The sequence below is a fragment of the Arachis hypogaea genome, chromosome 14 (assembly GCF_003086295.3).
Source record: "Arachis hypogaea cultivar Tifrunner chromosome 14, arahy.Tifrunner.gnm2.J5K5, whole genome shotgun sequence".
NCBI lineage: Eukaryota > Viridiplantae > Streptophyta > Magnoliopsida > Fabales > Fabaceae > Arachis > Arachis hypogaea.
Window position 1 is genome coordinate 15618798 of NC_092049.1, and position 13697 is coordinate 15632494.

Sequence of the window (13697 nt, forward strand, 5' to 3'; positions counted from 1 at the left end):
TTCAACTTCGAGGAATGTGCATTTGTCATTTGAACACTAATTGAAAATTAAAATCACAAATTGATTAAATATTTTTATTTAATAAATAGTTTCTAATTCAAATATTTTATTGTTTATTGTGTTAACTTTCCTTGGAGGGTAGTAATTAGTAAATATTGCATTGAAATGAAAGAATGATAGGTATATTGAACCAAAGATATTTAAAAAAAGTGATAAGATTTCTTATACAAAAAAAGAGAGCTTAAAATTAAGAGAAAAGGACAAATAGGTCTCTGATCTTTTGTCCCGCGGACATTTTCGTCCCTGACCATTAAAAAATACTTTTAAATCCCTGACCTTCACAAAATTTGAACGGATCAGTCCCTCCGTCCAAATGCCTCCGTCAGGGACTGATCCGTCCAAGTTTTGTGAAGGTCAGGGACTTAAAAGTATTTTTCAATGGTCAGGGACGAAAATGTCCGCGGGACAAAAGGTCAGGACCTATTTGTCCTTTTCTCTAAAATTAAAGATAAAGCAATGTAAGACAAACACTTATATAGCTGTCAGATAAAATTCATGATCTAACTTCAAGTTGAATTATTTATGGTAATATTAAGAGGTAAAAATGAAAAAAAGAATGTTAATTATGTCGCTAGAAGTCCAACAACGGCATAAAAAACTTTTTGAGAAGTCCCTAACCCAAAGGTAGTTGTTGGTTGACTTCTGGTTGTATAATTGTCATTTCCTAAAAAATATAGTCTAATCTATTTGAACTCTTCATAAAACGTCACCAGTGTAACTCTAAACAACTGTTATAGCAACTTTTCATTCCAGTTCAATTACCCACATCTCACATTTGGTATAAAAAACATCAAGCTCATGTGAATAAAAGTTCAATTTAATAAAGCATAAATTCAGATTCCTTCTCGGCAAACATGATAATAATGGAATTTTGGTTCTAAAGTTGAGTGTTTAACCAAGAAAATTCACTCTCTCTTGGATGACAAAATAAATTGGATCTTTCTAACATAAAACCCTGAATAGAGCCACCATCAGTCTCTCCATCGGTATCCACAGTTTGGATTACAGCAAACAAAGAAAAGCGTCATTCCTTCTTCCCCTCGGGCTGTTGCCTGCATACATTTAAACAAACAGCCATCAATAATTGAAATACAAGAGTTTCTTGACATGGAGCTCTGTGTTTATCCAAATTCATAGCATATCGAAAGCATACACCAAAACATCTTTCACCAACACAACATAACTGCATGATTTTTGTGGGCAACTATGAATGCTTTTAGAGTTTATGATTTAGGTATACATGGACAAACTCATTGAGCTGCCTGCCTGTCTTCTGTTTAGTTAAGAACTAACTTCGCACTTTTGAACAAGTTATATCAAAAGCAAATACACTTCCTATGTAGCAGGAAGAAATCCCCTATCATATAAAGTTAGACCAAAATATCAAGCACCACATTTGAGCAAAAATCTCCCCTATGTTGATCTATATGATGAATACATCTCCCTCATTTTCTAGCAATGTTCTCAAGTCTGTAACTCTAAACAGTTCAGAGTCTGATTTGATCACTTAAGCAGCACAGAACAATGAAGCTTTGCATCTTTACACTTCTACACATATTCTATAATCAAGAGCCTTTTACGCTCGAGTTTATGTTTGAGGCGTTTTTGGTCACAGGTTTTCCTTCAAAGTAAAAGACTTGGTTTTATTGCTCTCCTGTGATTCAAACTTCTGGATTGGGAGGGAGAGAGTCGAAAGCTAAGGCCATCTGGTCAGTATATGCAAAGTAAACTCATGAATCTCATTAAGACTATATGACTACCTTCCATCATTCTGGGCATTGGTGCATGCACTAAACAAGGGATATCCCTTAACTGTAGAACTTACTATTGCAAGAAAATCAAGACATATTTGGCAGACATTATTGTTGCCATGGAACACCTTTTCTACCCTCTAAATATCTCAATAAAAATAAAATGCAATTCTTCAGTGCTATAATCAACAGTTTACCTGGAAGAAAACGGCTTCTCCATGGTTGCACTGAACACATCTAACTGCCTTGGTGCGAGGTAGAGTTGGATCTGCAGCCACATCCTGCAACACCTGAGTTCGCTCTCCCACAGAATGGTGCACCTCATTTCTGTACACACAGTTGTTATCAGCAACCTCCTGAACAAACCAGTCAAACAAGCAGTTCCCAATTAACTTTCAGACATCAGAACAAGAAAACAATGGCTCCATAACCAACAACACAAAGGCCAGAAGCAACAAATTGTCACACCAAAAGTGCATGAAAAACGCATGCACCCACCACTTCCAGTTCAGATAATTCTAAGCTTCAAATCCCAAATTATTTGCTTTTTATCAATGATTCGATGAAACAAATAAACAAGATTAATGTTTTGCTCCAAAAAACGAAAGAAGAAGTCTTTTTAACCAATGATTTGGCAAAAGTAAACAAACAAGTTTATTTATTTTTATTTATTTATTTATTTATTTTTGCTGTGTGGTAAAATGTTAGTAGCATACTTAAATGGAATCTATCCTGAAGGAGAAGCGTACGAAAGAGAAAACAGAAGAAGAGAACCTGGTGATCGCAATTACGGCATGCATAAAGAAGAATCTTCTGCTCCCTGTCTTCCTTAGGGTACAGAATGTTGTTGCTGATACCAAATCCCAAATCCAATTTTGATCAGTTATTCATTGTAAGCATTTTATCAAACAATACGAGTGCATGAATCAGCTTATTCTGAATTCAAAGAATTTCACAATCAAAATTAGACAGAAAACGATTTTATCTTCAAAAAGATAATTGGGTAGCAACCATTCGCGGCAAAATTTCATGGTACTCATGTTTGCAAGGCTCTAACAAGCAACAAGATTCACAGCTTCGAATCTTTGATTCTGCGTCTTTTTGCGCGGGCTCTCGTTTCTTGTTTCTTGTTTCTTCTTCCTACTGCCACTACTTCAGCTCAGTAAATTTATTTATTTATTATATAGAGAGCGCAATGATTTACAAGTCCTAATTTCCTTTCTAATTATTCTCTTATTAAAAATTCAAATATTATAACATAAAAATCTAGAACTAACTTTATTTAAAAATTGGAGAATAAATGGGGATTTTGTATAATTTTTCTTACTCCTTATATAAATGTAAAATATGAAATTAAAGAATATAATATAGTTAGAGTTTAATTTTAATGTAGCAAAAATCATTCACGGGGTCCATGAAAATAACAATTCCGCTACACATTCAAGTCTTTTTGGCAATTAAGTTCAATTAAAATGGTCCAAATCTAACAAAATCCACTCACACAACATGAGCGTTCTTCTTTTTCTTCGTGTTTTTTTCCGTATTTTTTTACGCCTTCGTCTCCTTCTTTTTATTGGTGCAATTTGAGTTTTTTTTTCTCTTCTTATCTTCCTCATTTGGTATTGTTTTCTTTGTTTGATTTTTTTTTATTTTATTCCTCTTAAAAATATAAAACAAGAAGAATTATGAAAAAATAAAAAATAAATAAAAAAAGAAGAAGAAGAAAAAGATGTAGAGAAAAGATTTTGAATTATGCAAAATTTATCAGAACAAAAAACACTAAAATTTTTTAACAATAACACGTAAAAATTTTCTAAGTTTTAACACTAAAATTTTACTACGAAAATACAAAAAGTATATTTTTTAATGTTGTATTTTTTTTCTTCTTTTTATTTTTTTTCTTTTTGTCTTTTTTACCAACTATATGTACATAAACAATAAACTATTTTTATAAAGTACATGTTCAAATTACTTTGTTACAATCAACTATTCTTATAATGTACACATAGCACTTTTTATATTACTTTGGTAAAATTTTCAATCACAAATGAAAAAAAGCTTATACAAATATTGTTACTTAAATAAAAATAAATAAACTAAAATAACTCCACGTTTTCTTCTAAAATTACGTTAAAGTTTTGAGTCTTGTAAATAGATGGAAATAGAAACACAGTTTTGCTCTGATATCAGTTCACTAAACATGAGCTACATAGCCAAGTTCCACAATGGCTTGGCATTATAAAAAACTACATGAGTACAAAAGCTATAATTGAAATGATTTTTTGGTTAGCAATCACTCTAAACACCTCTCAAATTTTATCTTCAATCCAATATGGAACTTGAATTGAGCAGCCTCAGTCTCTCCATCGGTGACCGCAATTCGGGTTGCAGCAAACGAAAAAAAGACACATTTCTTCTTCACCTCTGGCTGTTCCCTGCAAACATTACAAATTCAAAACTATACATAATCAAAAACTAATCAAAATTTATTTGAAACAGCAGCAAAGAAATGAGCAATATTTCTTCACTATGATCTTAAAATAGGAAGTTCAAACACTTCAGATTCAAAGGTTTACATCAAACGTTTCTTCACCCACATAATATAAATGAAGAAAATCCTAAATTATTTCTTAATCTAAGAATTCCAAAAAAACAGAACAATTGATCAAGTACTGCATTTTAGCAAATACTATGATCCCATATACACAAAAACATAAAATTACCAAAATTGTCCGGACTTCAAAACATAATCAGTACATTATAGAATCAAGTTTAAGCTAGAAACATTCCTGTTTAAGCAAAAGCATTCACAAGCTTTCCGTAGATAAATTTTGTTTTTCATTCACACTGAGTAGGTGGTAGAAGTTGAAATCCAATACTAACTAGTCAAGATTTTAATTTATCCACAAAATAAGTCATGACTTTCAACGAGTCAAAATGACTCTACTTCCTATCATTCCATGAACACACAAAACAGACCAAAATTCCTAAATTGCAAAATCAGAATCCAACTTATGAGATAGAAAATCATTGGAAATTTGGAATTGCCCTTACATTGGAGTGGAACACCCTCTTCTCTCTTTTCCTCAAACATTTAATATCAAATAAAATAACAAGAAAAGCAATTCTTCAATGCCATTGAGTTGGAATTTACCTGAAAGAACACAGCTTCTCCATGGTTGCATTGACTGCAGCGAGCCGCCTTGGTGCGTGGAAGAGTTGGGTCTGCAGCTAGATTCTCAGTAGCCTGAGTATTCTCTGCTGTAGAATGATGTATCTTTGTTCTGTACACAATGTTGCTATCAGCAATCTCCTGAAAAATAAATCAAATTAAAAATAAAAGGGGTAAGCACATACTAAGTAAGTTACAAACTCCAGGACTGAAAAATTGGTCACCCAACATTCCAAATCAAAGACAACCAAGCCAAAATCTTTATATTAATGATTCTGTAAAAAAATAAAACAAAAAAAAAGAGTAAAAGTTCCTTTATAAATAATTTTGTTAAAAATGTGAACTTTCTGGGAACTAAAAACTAGGTTGATTGGAATCAATGGATTTAGTACGGGAAAAGGGTTCACCTCGTGATCGCAATTGCGGCACGCGTACATGAGAATCTTTAACTCCTTGTCTTCCTTAGGGTACAGAATGTTATTGCTGAAAACGGAACCGAAACCCACCCCATTTTATAATTAACTGTTAATAAGAACAAGCATATGAACACATGAATGAGTGAAACATGGGAAAAGGGGGCACAAACCATTTGGTGCAAAACTTCATGCCACCCATCTTGCCATTGAATCGAGAAGAAGAAGAAGAAGACATGGTGATGATGCTGACTGCTGCTGAGTCTCACTCTCTGCTCTTTTTCGCGGGCTCTTGTTAAATTTGTGTGCTGCTGCCCTTTGCTCTATTTATGGAAGAGGTGGAGAAATAAAATTATTTTTTTGTTGGGAAATTAAGGTGTGTTTGGATTGTTTTTTTATTTAATTAGAAAACATAATATTTGTTTAAACGGAAAATATAAAAAATATTTTTTAATAATAATTTATTAAAATCAATTATAAAGTAAAATAATATTTTATTTTTAAAAATATTATAAAAGTGATTTTTTAAATTAATCATATGGACTTGAAAAATATTAGTTCATTTGAACATTTATAATTTTGGGTTAATTATACTAACTTTTCCTAATGTTTGACATAATATATAACAATAACATTCTTTTAATTATATCACTCTAAAGTTTAAATAAGAGATAGTGTTATTGTTCTTTGCTTAATACAAATGTAGTAAGCGGAGAGAGAGAGAAAAAAAAGGAAGAGCACGAGGGACATTTATGTGTCACTGTTTACTATTTTGGAGGACCAAAATAATAAGTAGGGATATGTACTTTCCATGTGTTCTTTTTTTCTTCTTTTGGAGGATTTAATTAGTATTTTTTTAAGGACTAATTAGTCCAAGATCAACATCTTCGAGAATCTAATTGTCACTTTACTCAAAACAAAATTTAAAACCTTCTCTTTTCTTCTCTTTCCAACTACATTTCCTCGTCTCTTCTTTATTTTTTTCTCTTTGCAACCAACTACCCAATATAATCACACTTATCTTCATCATCTTGTTTTCTTTTTCTTTTCTATTTTATCTTTATTTATTCAAAATATCATCATTTTTTCAAAAACCCCAAATCATCGAATTTTGACTTAACGAGCGAAGAAAGCATTTAACTTTTGAGTTCCGATTATTATTAAGGCTTCAAGAATTGTAAAGTTATTGGACATCAATTGATAGTTCGGTGGCGCGCTCAGAGTTGTTTCCGGTTCTTTGGAACCAAGTTGTAAGTGGATATTATGTCTATAATTATTTTTTAAGTGTATTATTATTAACATTTAAATTGAATCATTATTTTTAGAATTTGAAAATATTTTATTATTGTGACTTTTGAATTTTTGAAATAAATATTAATTTGTGAACAACTTATAATTTTATAAAAATACACACGAGACAATATTTATATATTTTGTAAAGCACACATATTTTTTTTACTTGACTTTATTAAACTTTAATTAAATTTTAGTATATATTCTTATTTATATTTGATTTACTATGAAATTTAGTAATATGTTATAAGTATTAGAGATTTGTTATAAGTGATTTGGTTTAGGAGATTCTGACTAAAAAATCGTAATTAACGGCAATTATGGCATTAACTTAGATGTATCTAACACAAAACTCAGCTAGCACCTAGCAGGGGCGTTGCTAGTCCAATGTGTAGGCCACATGTTAGATCTATTATAACGTACGAGCACACTAGACAAAAGGACTACCTTTAGAGGTGGAGCCGCCCTAAGTGTGTAATATTCGATTTGATTTGACTTCTGGAATGAGATTTTTCATTTCCGTTCATCCGCTTAACTATATATCTATTTGTTTGCATAATTAATTGATATGAATTTCTTATTTCTGTAAAGAAATGTAATTTTTAAGGTAAAATTTGTATTGTCTCATGTTAGTTATAGATATAATGTTTGCTCACTGAGTTGCAAAACTCACCCTAACATATTCCCATATTTTTTAGATACAAGTGTCATTCCAGGTTCCATTCCACTCGTCTCACAGTAGATCTTATTCATTTCGGTAAGCTCTTCTTCTTTCCAAGGGCTATGTGATATATAATAGAATCTTTATGCAAAAACCTAGAGTTTGTCAATGCTACATATGTCACAGGCAGAGTCCTCGTGTGTGTTATGTTATTTTGAATCTCGAACTGTTAATATAATACTTATGACTTAGTTATGTAAAACGCATGAATTTAACTATATACTTTAATTATCAACTTAATATATATAATGCGATTTTGACATATTGAGTTGTGAATATGGTTAGAATATATTGTTGTTGTCGTCTTTGAAAATAGATGTTTATTATTGATACAAGAAGATAATATTCATATTAGTAATATTCTAAGAATAAAAAAAATTCTGTTTGTTTTTCTAAAAATTAGATCATTTGACTTGCTGAAAGACTTATCCCTTAAACACTAGTCATGATTTACTTCGGACCATGATAAATGAACTTTTTTTCCTCATATTTTCATTGCATCTTGCATCAATAATTATCATCTAAAAAAATTTTTATCCGTAATGATAAGACAATGTAACTTGTAAAATTTTAACCAATAACTGTGTTTAAGCTATTTGTTTAAAATTTAACCAATAAGGAAGTTTTTTTTATTGAAAATCAAAAAATAATTTAATGTTTTCAAAGTACATTTATTTAAAAAAAAACTTTGTTTATTATTTTTTACATCATTTATGCTCGTTACATATATATTAATATCCTTCTCTAAAAGGATTTTAATCTATACATTTTCAATACTAAAGATATGAGATTCACATATATGAAATGAGACTCACACTTTATGCATATCAAACTCATTTTATTGGTCTTAATTATTAAGTTGCAACCTATTAACAAAAAACCAAGCACGGTTTATTTTGAGTTGTCACAAGAAAACATCATCTATGTCGTAATCCTGGCCAGCATGATTAGCCTGAATTTGATGCATACCATTCTTGAAAAGAAAGAGAGCACAAGCCTCCATTTGGGTATCCATCTTCCCTCTAATCTTAGAAACAAGTCTCTTAGTATAATCCAAAGTTAGCTTCACAGGTCCTTCAACTTCAACACACAATCCAATCCTCTTGTTGTTGGTTATCTTCATTCTCACATTGAAAGTCAACTCATCATCAACCACAAAAGCATGCTTAACCTTCACCATTTCCACAAACTCGGCATTCACCTTCTTTCTTGTCATGGAGAAACAGCTGCCGGAGCCGGTGTCACGACAAACATAGCACAAGAGCTCGGCGTCCGACAGCGGCGGCACGCAATAACTCTCCTTAAAGGAATCGTAGGAACCCGAAAGCTTTGTGTTTGTGTTGCATAAGACACCGTACCGGTCGTCCCTTATGATACGCATGCTCAAGTTGGCAGAAGCTCCCTTACCGTTTTCCTCGATGAGATTGATCTGCACCACGTTCACCTGGCCGGTACACCCCATCTCCGATATGATACAAGAAAGGTGTCGCTTGCCGAGGGTGTACGTGGTGCACCTTTCCGTGGAGAACACGCCAGTTTTGCTATCTCTGGCTTTTTGCATGCTGTTGCTCAGTTCCAATGGAGGGTTGCCAGGTTTGAGTCTGATCACACTCCTATTACTATTATTGTTCCCAAGCATGATGATGAACAAGGTTTATCTGGTTTATTTTTTGTTGGATGAATCCCTGGCTTTTGCATCATTTTCTATTTGCTAATTTATAGGTGAGATTAAACTGAATAATCCATGTACATCAAAGATTCTCAGCGTTAAAGAAAAGCTTGGCATATGAATTATTGTTTTAAGGGTCATCTACAAGATGTATAAGAACGTGACACACAATAGGGAATAGAAAAATATCAGGTCAAAGGCATTTATTTGAAAGAACATGAAAGGTCCAAAATTGGTACTATATCAGCTTAGGGTTAGAGATATCCTTAAGTTCTGTATGTATGAAAAGGAATACTGCATTAGCAGATCAAATTGCATCTGATTCTTGCTAGTTGATAGGCAAACTGATGCGTTTATATAGATCATTCTAAGGTATATAAAAAATCAACTTCTAGAAAATCAACTTCTATAACTTCTCGTAGATATTATATATCAAAATATAAAATATACATTTAAAATAAATAAAATAATACATGTATTTATACGTAAATATATAATAACTAATTTGATAATTAATTATTAGTAGGCACATAACATTTTTTATATTCAGCATATAGCCCAAAGATACTAGATACTAAATTTCTTAATAAATTTGCATTGTTAACTAAAATTTTTACCAAGTATTTAACTGCAATTTATTTTTTAGATCAACCATTTACCAAAGTAATACTAAAGCCCGCTTAATCCAACTAGATTTGTAAAAATCTCTGCTGAGTTTTAAATGTGCTAGCAAAATAGTTTTCTATTCGTAAAACTCAAACAGAGACAAACTGGATATATATCTCTTGCTAAATGCTAAAATGCTTCAAATTTTTCATGTTTGAAGTTGTCAAGTTTAGATTTTTCTTTTAACAACTCTAGTAAATAAAAAATAATACGGTGTTATAAAAAGGAGAAGCTAATGCTTACTTAGGCAAAACCACAATGAATTGAAAAACACTTGGCAATTAAGACATATAAATTATAATAAAAAATTAAATTTAAGAGAAAAATCATTGCAGTATGTACTAGTAACTCTAAGAATCAAGAAGGGAAAGAAAAGGGTACTAATATTAAAAACGAATGTTAACAAAACATCCACTCAGAAAATCCCAGTGAGGAGATTTGCAGCAGTGGAGATTGCAGCTCCAGTGATAGCACACTGCACAATGTGTTCATGAGATGAGTCTTCCAGTGTTAGTGCAAGTGTTGCCCCAGTGATTGCTCCAGCAACTGCACTATTTTTCTGCATCAAACAGATTAAAAATTCAACTTGCACTCTTATCTTCCACAAAACTTAAGGGTATGTTTGCGAGTTTGGTTTTGGAGGGAAAACGAGGAAGGAAGGGGCTTGATGTAAACTTGGCTCATGTTATACTCCAAACTCTTTCCTTCCGTCTTTTTTTCCTCCAAAATGAAACTAAGAGACATATCGTATTTAGACTGAACATCACAGAGGAGAAAATGTTCTACCAGAGAAGCATCAAGTAGCTGGAACATAAAGATCATATATCATTGAAGTTCTTAGCCTAAATTGGTTTTATCTACATTTGTAATCATGGTAGCGGTTATGTTATAATTACAAAAATAAATTTGGCTAATCCAACGGCAATTGTTGCTGCGATTTTGGACTTTCAAGCTAATAAGAGCTGGTGGTGTTGTTCAAAGCTATGTGATAAAAAAAGGAGAAAAAGAAGTATTACCCAATCATGAGCTCCGCGAGCTTCCTTCAAGCCATATGTAAGACCTGAATATATTCCAGCAGCCAATCCTGCATTTCGCAAGATTCTTTGAGGTTCATATGTTGATGTTGGGACATTTTACCCTTTAAATTTTGTAATACTAATAATTTCCAAGGATAATACTTGTATCGAGTTCCTTATCTTTGTTGGAACTAGTAAAATTAAGATATACATTTTTGTGAAGAGAAGTCTACATATCATCATTCTTTAATTTGAGAATGGGAAAAAAAAGATTCATGGAACTTGACCAAGTATTCTTTTTTTTTTTTCTTTAAGGTAAGTAGAAACAATACTTAAAACGGGAAAATGCAAGTTATTATAACACACAATAGAAGTTATCACTAATCTAGAAAAGATCACTCAATGATATTACAGAAGTAAATGGTGTCTTGGGTTGAGGGGATATATCATTACCCCATTGTAAGGACTCTTTTCCAGTGTTCTTCACCTGAAGAAGAGAAAAGGCAATACAATCAACAAAAAAAATGTACAATTTTAACTAATAGCTAACTTATCTAAGTTTGGCACTACAAATGTTAAATTGTGGAACAATATTAAAGCCATAATAAAGTAATCTTATATATGAAGTTATAAACTCACCAGTGCCTCAAGGGACTTGCAGCTGGTTTCTCCTGAATGCACAAAACAAGAGTGTTATATTTATCAAGTTATACAACTTATAATCAGTACAACGTTGTAGCGATTGACCATGTAACAGAATATATATGTAAGTGAAATGTTCTTTACACATCCAAACATTGTATTGTGTCCATATCTGCTCCACTAGTCACCTTTAGATTTTGATGTGGCCATGTTTCAATATCTGAACTCTTTTGTATCTTTAGATCTTAGTAGGTGTCTCATATACATCAATTTTTAGATGTTCAAAAAACACATTTGGCAATGCAGTCTATATACTACACTTGTAAAATGATATTAAAGAACTAACACAACTTATTCTTTATGTTTCCAACAATATTCTCAGTTGTTTTAAAAGAGATTTAACACTAGTTCATAAATGTTAAAGAAGATAAAATATTAGTGGTGATTTGGGAGTGCAGAGCAAGCAAACCATAATGCATAAATAGATAGCTACTATATATTAAAACTTTGAATTGATAGAAATGAGGTGAATTCAAGTGTGTTAGATGCACCTTTTAGACCTGAAAAACACTGCGTCTTCTTCTTCTTTGCACCTGTAATTTCTGGCGGTAAAGCCCCACCATTATTAACAGCCCCGCAACCTATATGAAACCAGATCATGGACACAAAAAATGCATCATGTGGTATAACATACATCATAGATGATAAAATAAAATAAGAATTAATTTCCAACATGCCTCAACATTCTTATCTCGTTTTATTAAAAAGAAAAGAAAGACATTAATATAATATATAATTTGCAATGATCACCCGTACATTGGCAACAAATCAGCAATGATATTTGAACCTATTATTTCATGCATATTGCATAGTATCCAGATTCTTCACCACTAAACCACTCTTAGTGGCTTAATTACAATAATCATATATGTCACAAAAATTGAGAAAACACAACTTCAAATTAAATCAATCTAAATCAAATCACAACCAGCAATAATGTAAATCATGCTACTCAAATTACCTAAGTTGAACTCTTTAATCTCCTTAATTTATTACATAAAGAGAATAGAAAAAATAAGCTTTTTTTTTCTAATTATGGTGTGTTAGTTAGCATGATATATTATTTTCTTCAACTGTAAACTCTTATGGCGCCCATTAATGTACCTTCAATGGCCGTGAAATAAGCCTCACGCGACACAGCTTGCACTGCTCCTACCTGCAACACAGTGCATATAAGACATCACCATTCATCAACCGCAAGATCCGTTATCACAATAAGAAGGAAATCCGCCATATCAGAATAATCGAAACAAGAATCAAGTAAATCAAATTGGAAATGCATGCATGCAAATAAATAGAAATGGGGAAATTGAATACACCGGCGGCTTTGAGAAAGCTCTCAGCGATGCGGTTGAGAAGAGGGTGGCCAAGATCCAACATTCCCTCTTTGTCGAAGTTGCAGAGCTCATCAAGCAGAGACCGCGTCTCCAAGTTACTGCTTGTGCTAATGTTCATCTTTTCTTTCTTCCTTTCTTTCTTTCTTTCTTCTATTTCTGTTAATGTAACTGCTTCGGGTGAAATGAATAAAAGAACACTAGTGTGTTTGAGGGACACGTGTAGGGAGGAGGGAGATGACACGTGGCGTATTGCGGGGAAGAGGTGGTAAGTGGAAATAACAAGGTTGATGGAGTACACCATTTCAAGCCACTAAAAAAGGAGCAATGCCTTCTTCCATTTTCACCTTACGACTCAGTCCTCTCCTCCTTCCCTCCTTATTACTTGTATTTTTTTAAATAGATATTAGGATAGATTATATAACATGTAATACTTAATTATTTAGTTTAAAATATAAAATAACAATAGCTTAATAATCAAAGAACGTGTTTAAAACAAATAACGCATAATAATCATGTTTGGATTCATATGAATTGACCTTATTATACAATTAGTGAACATTTATCAATCAATACATAATATGATGTCGCTGTTACAACCTTATTCTTTCACTAAAATACCTCGGACATATTACGTAAGATTACTTTATCACAACAATGATATATCCATTTCAAAATATTACGATGAAAATATCCAAACGGAAACAAAATATGAACCTCCCACTGCATCAAAGGAAAGGGAAAAAAAATTCAAAAGGCTTCAGTAATCAGTTCTTGTAGCTGCATCTCCACAAATTAAAACTCGATGGATGTTAATTAAGTCCGAATCCCGTTTTCAATGTAATATACCACTAAGAATCCGTTGATTCACATAATGAAACAGCAAAGTAAATTGTAAGC

At 32.1% G+C, this 13697-nt stretch overlaps 4 protein-coding genes across 4 annotated transcripts; all 4 read right to left on the minus strand.

Annotated features, from left to right (window-relative positions):
• Nucleotides 1–859: 859 nt before the first annotated feature.
• Nucleotides 860–3042, minus strand: LOC112741667 (DNA-directed RNA polymerases II, IV and V subunit 9A). Its single transcript, XM_025790729.2, has 4 exons — nt 2823–3042; nt 2586–2661; nt 2009–2167; nt 860–1112 (listed from the first exon to the last, which is right to left on the minus strand). The coding sequence occupies exons 1-4, from the start codon at nt 2849–2851 to the stop codon at nt 1032–1034; spliced, it is 345 nt and encodes a 114-aa protein (XP_025646514.1). The 5' UTR covers nt 2852–3042; the 3' UTR covers nt 860–1031.
• An 861-nt stretch (nt 3043–3903) lies between these two features.
• LOC112741666 (DNA-directed RNA polymerases II, IV and V subunit 9A) lies at nt 3904–5785 on the minus strand. The gene is made up of 4 exons (XM_025790728.3): nt 5570–5785; nt 5391–5466; nt 4966–5124; nt 3904–4246 (listed from the first exon to the last, which is right to left on the minus strand). Exons 1-4 carry the CDS (start codon nt 5632–5634, stop codon nt 4166–4168), a joined length of 381 nt encoding a protein of 126 aa, XP_025646513.1. The 5' UTR covers nt 5635–5785; the 3' UTR covers nt 3904–4165.
• A 2275-nt stretch (nt 5786–8060) lies between these two features.
• LOC112741668 (uncharacterized) lies at nt 8061–9477 on the minus strand. The gene has a single exon (XM_025790730.3). The coding sequence runs from the start codon at nt 9047–9049 to the stop codon at nt 8315–8317; it is 735 nt and encodes a 244-aa protein (XP_025646515.1). The 5' UTR covers nt 9050–9477; the 3' UTR covers nt 8061–8314.
• Nucleotides 9478–10004: 527 nt separating this feature from the next.
• Nucleotides 10005–13153, minus strand: LOC112741670 (outer envelope pore protein 16-2, chloroplastic). The gene is made up of 7 exons (XM_025790734.3): nt 12781–13153; nt 12568–12619; nt 11955–12044; nt 11401–11432; nt 11215–11248; nt 10762–10829; nt 10005–10304 (listed from the first exon to the last, which is right to left on the minus strand). Exons 1-7 carry the CDS (start codon nt 13099–13101, stop codon nt 10161–10163), a joined length of 741 nt encoding a protein of 246 aa, XP_025646519.1. The 5' UTR covers nt 13102–13153; the 3' UTR covers nt 10005–10160.
• Nucleotides 13154–13697: the final 544 nt, after the last annotated feature.

Coding starts and splice junctions, on each gene's coding strand:
- LOC112741667 (XM_025790729.2), bottom strand. CDS start 2,851: ATGAGTACCATGAAATTTTGCCGCGAATG. Junction 2,168..2,585: donor GCCGTAATTGCGATCACCAG/GTTCTCTTCTTC, acceptor TGGTTTGTTCAG/GAGGTTGCTGATAACAACTG. Junction 1,113..2,008: donor GAGAAGCCGTTTTCTTCCAG/GTAAACTGTTGA, acceptor AAATGTATGCAG/GCAACAGCCCGAGGGGAAGA.
- LOC112741666 (XM_025790728.3), bottom strand. CDS start 5,634: ATGTCTTCTTCTTCTTCTTCTCGATTCAATGGCAAGATGGGTGGCATG. Junction 5,467..5,569: donor ATGAAGTTTTGCACCAAATG/GTTTGTGCCCCC, acceptor TTCCGTTTTCAG/CAATAACATTCTGTACCCTA. Junction 5,125..5,390: donor GCCGCAATTGCGATCACGAG/GTGAACCCTTTT, acceptor TTTATTTTTCAG/GAGATTGCTGATAGCAACAT.
- LOC112741668 (XM_025790730.3), bottom strand. CDS start 9,049: ATGCTTGGGAACAATAATAGTAATAGGAGTGTGATCAGACTCAAACCT.
- LOC112741670 (XM_025790734.3), bottom strand. CDS start 13,101: ATGGTGTACTCCATCAACCTTGTTATTTCCACTTACCACCTCTTCCCC. Junction 12,620..12,780: donor GCTTTCTCAAAGCCGCCGGT/GTATTCAATTTC, acceptor ACTGTGTTGCAG/GTAGGAGCAGTGCAAGCTGT. Junction 11,433..11,954: donor GTGTTTTTCAGGTCTAAAAG/GTGCATCTAACA, acceptor TTGTGCATTCAG/GAGAAACCAGCTGCAAGTCC.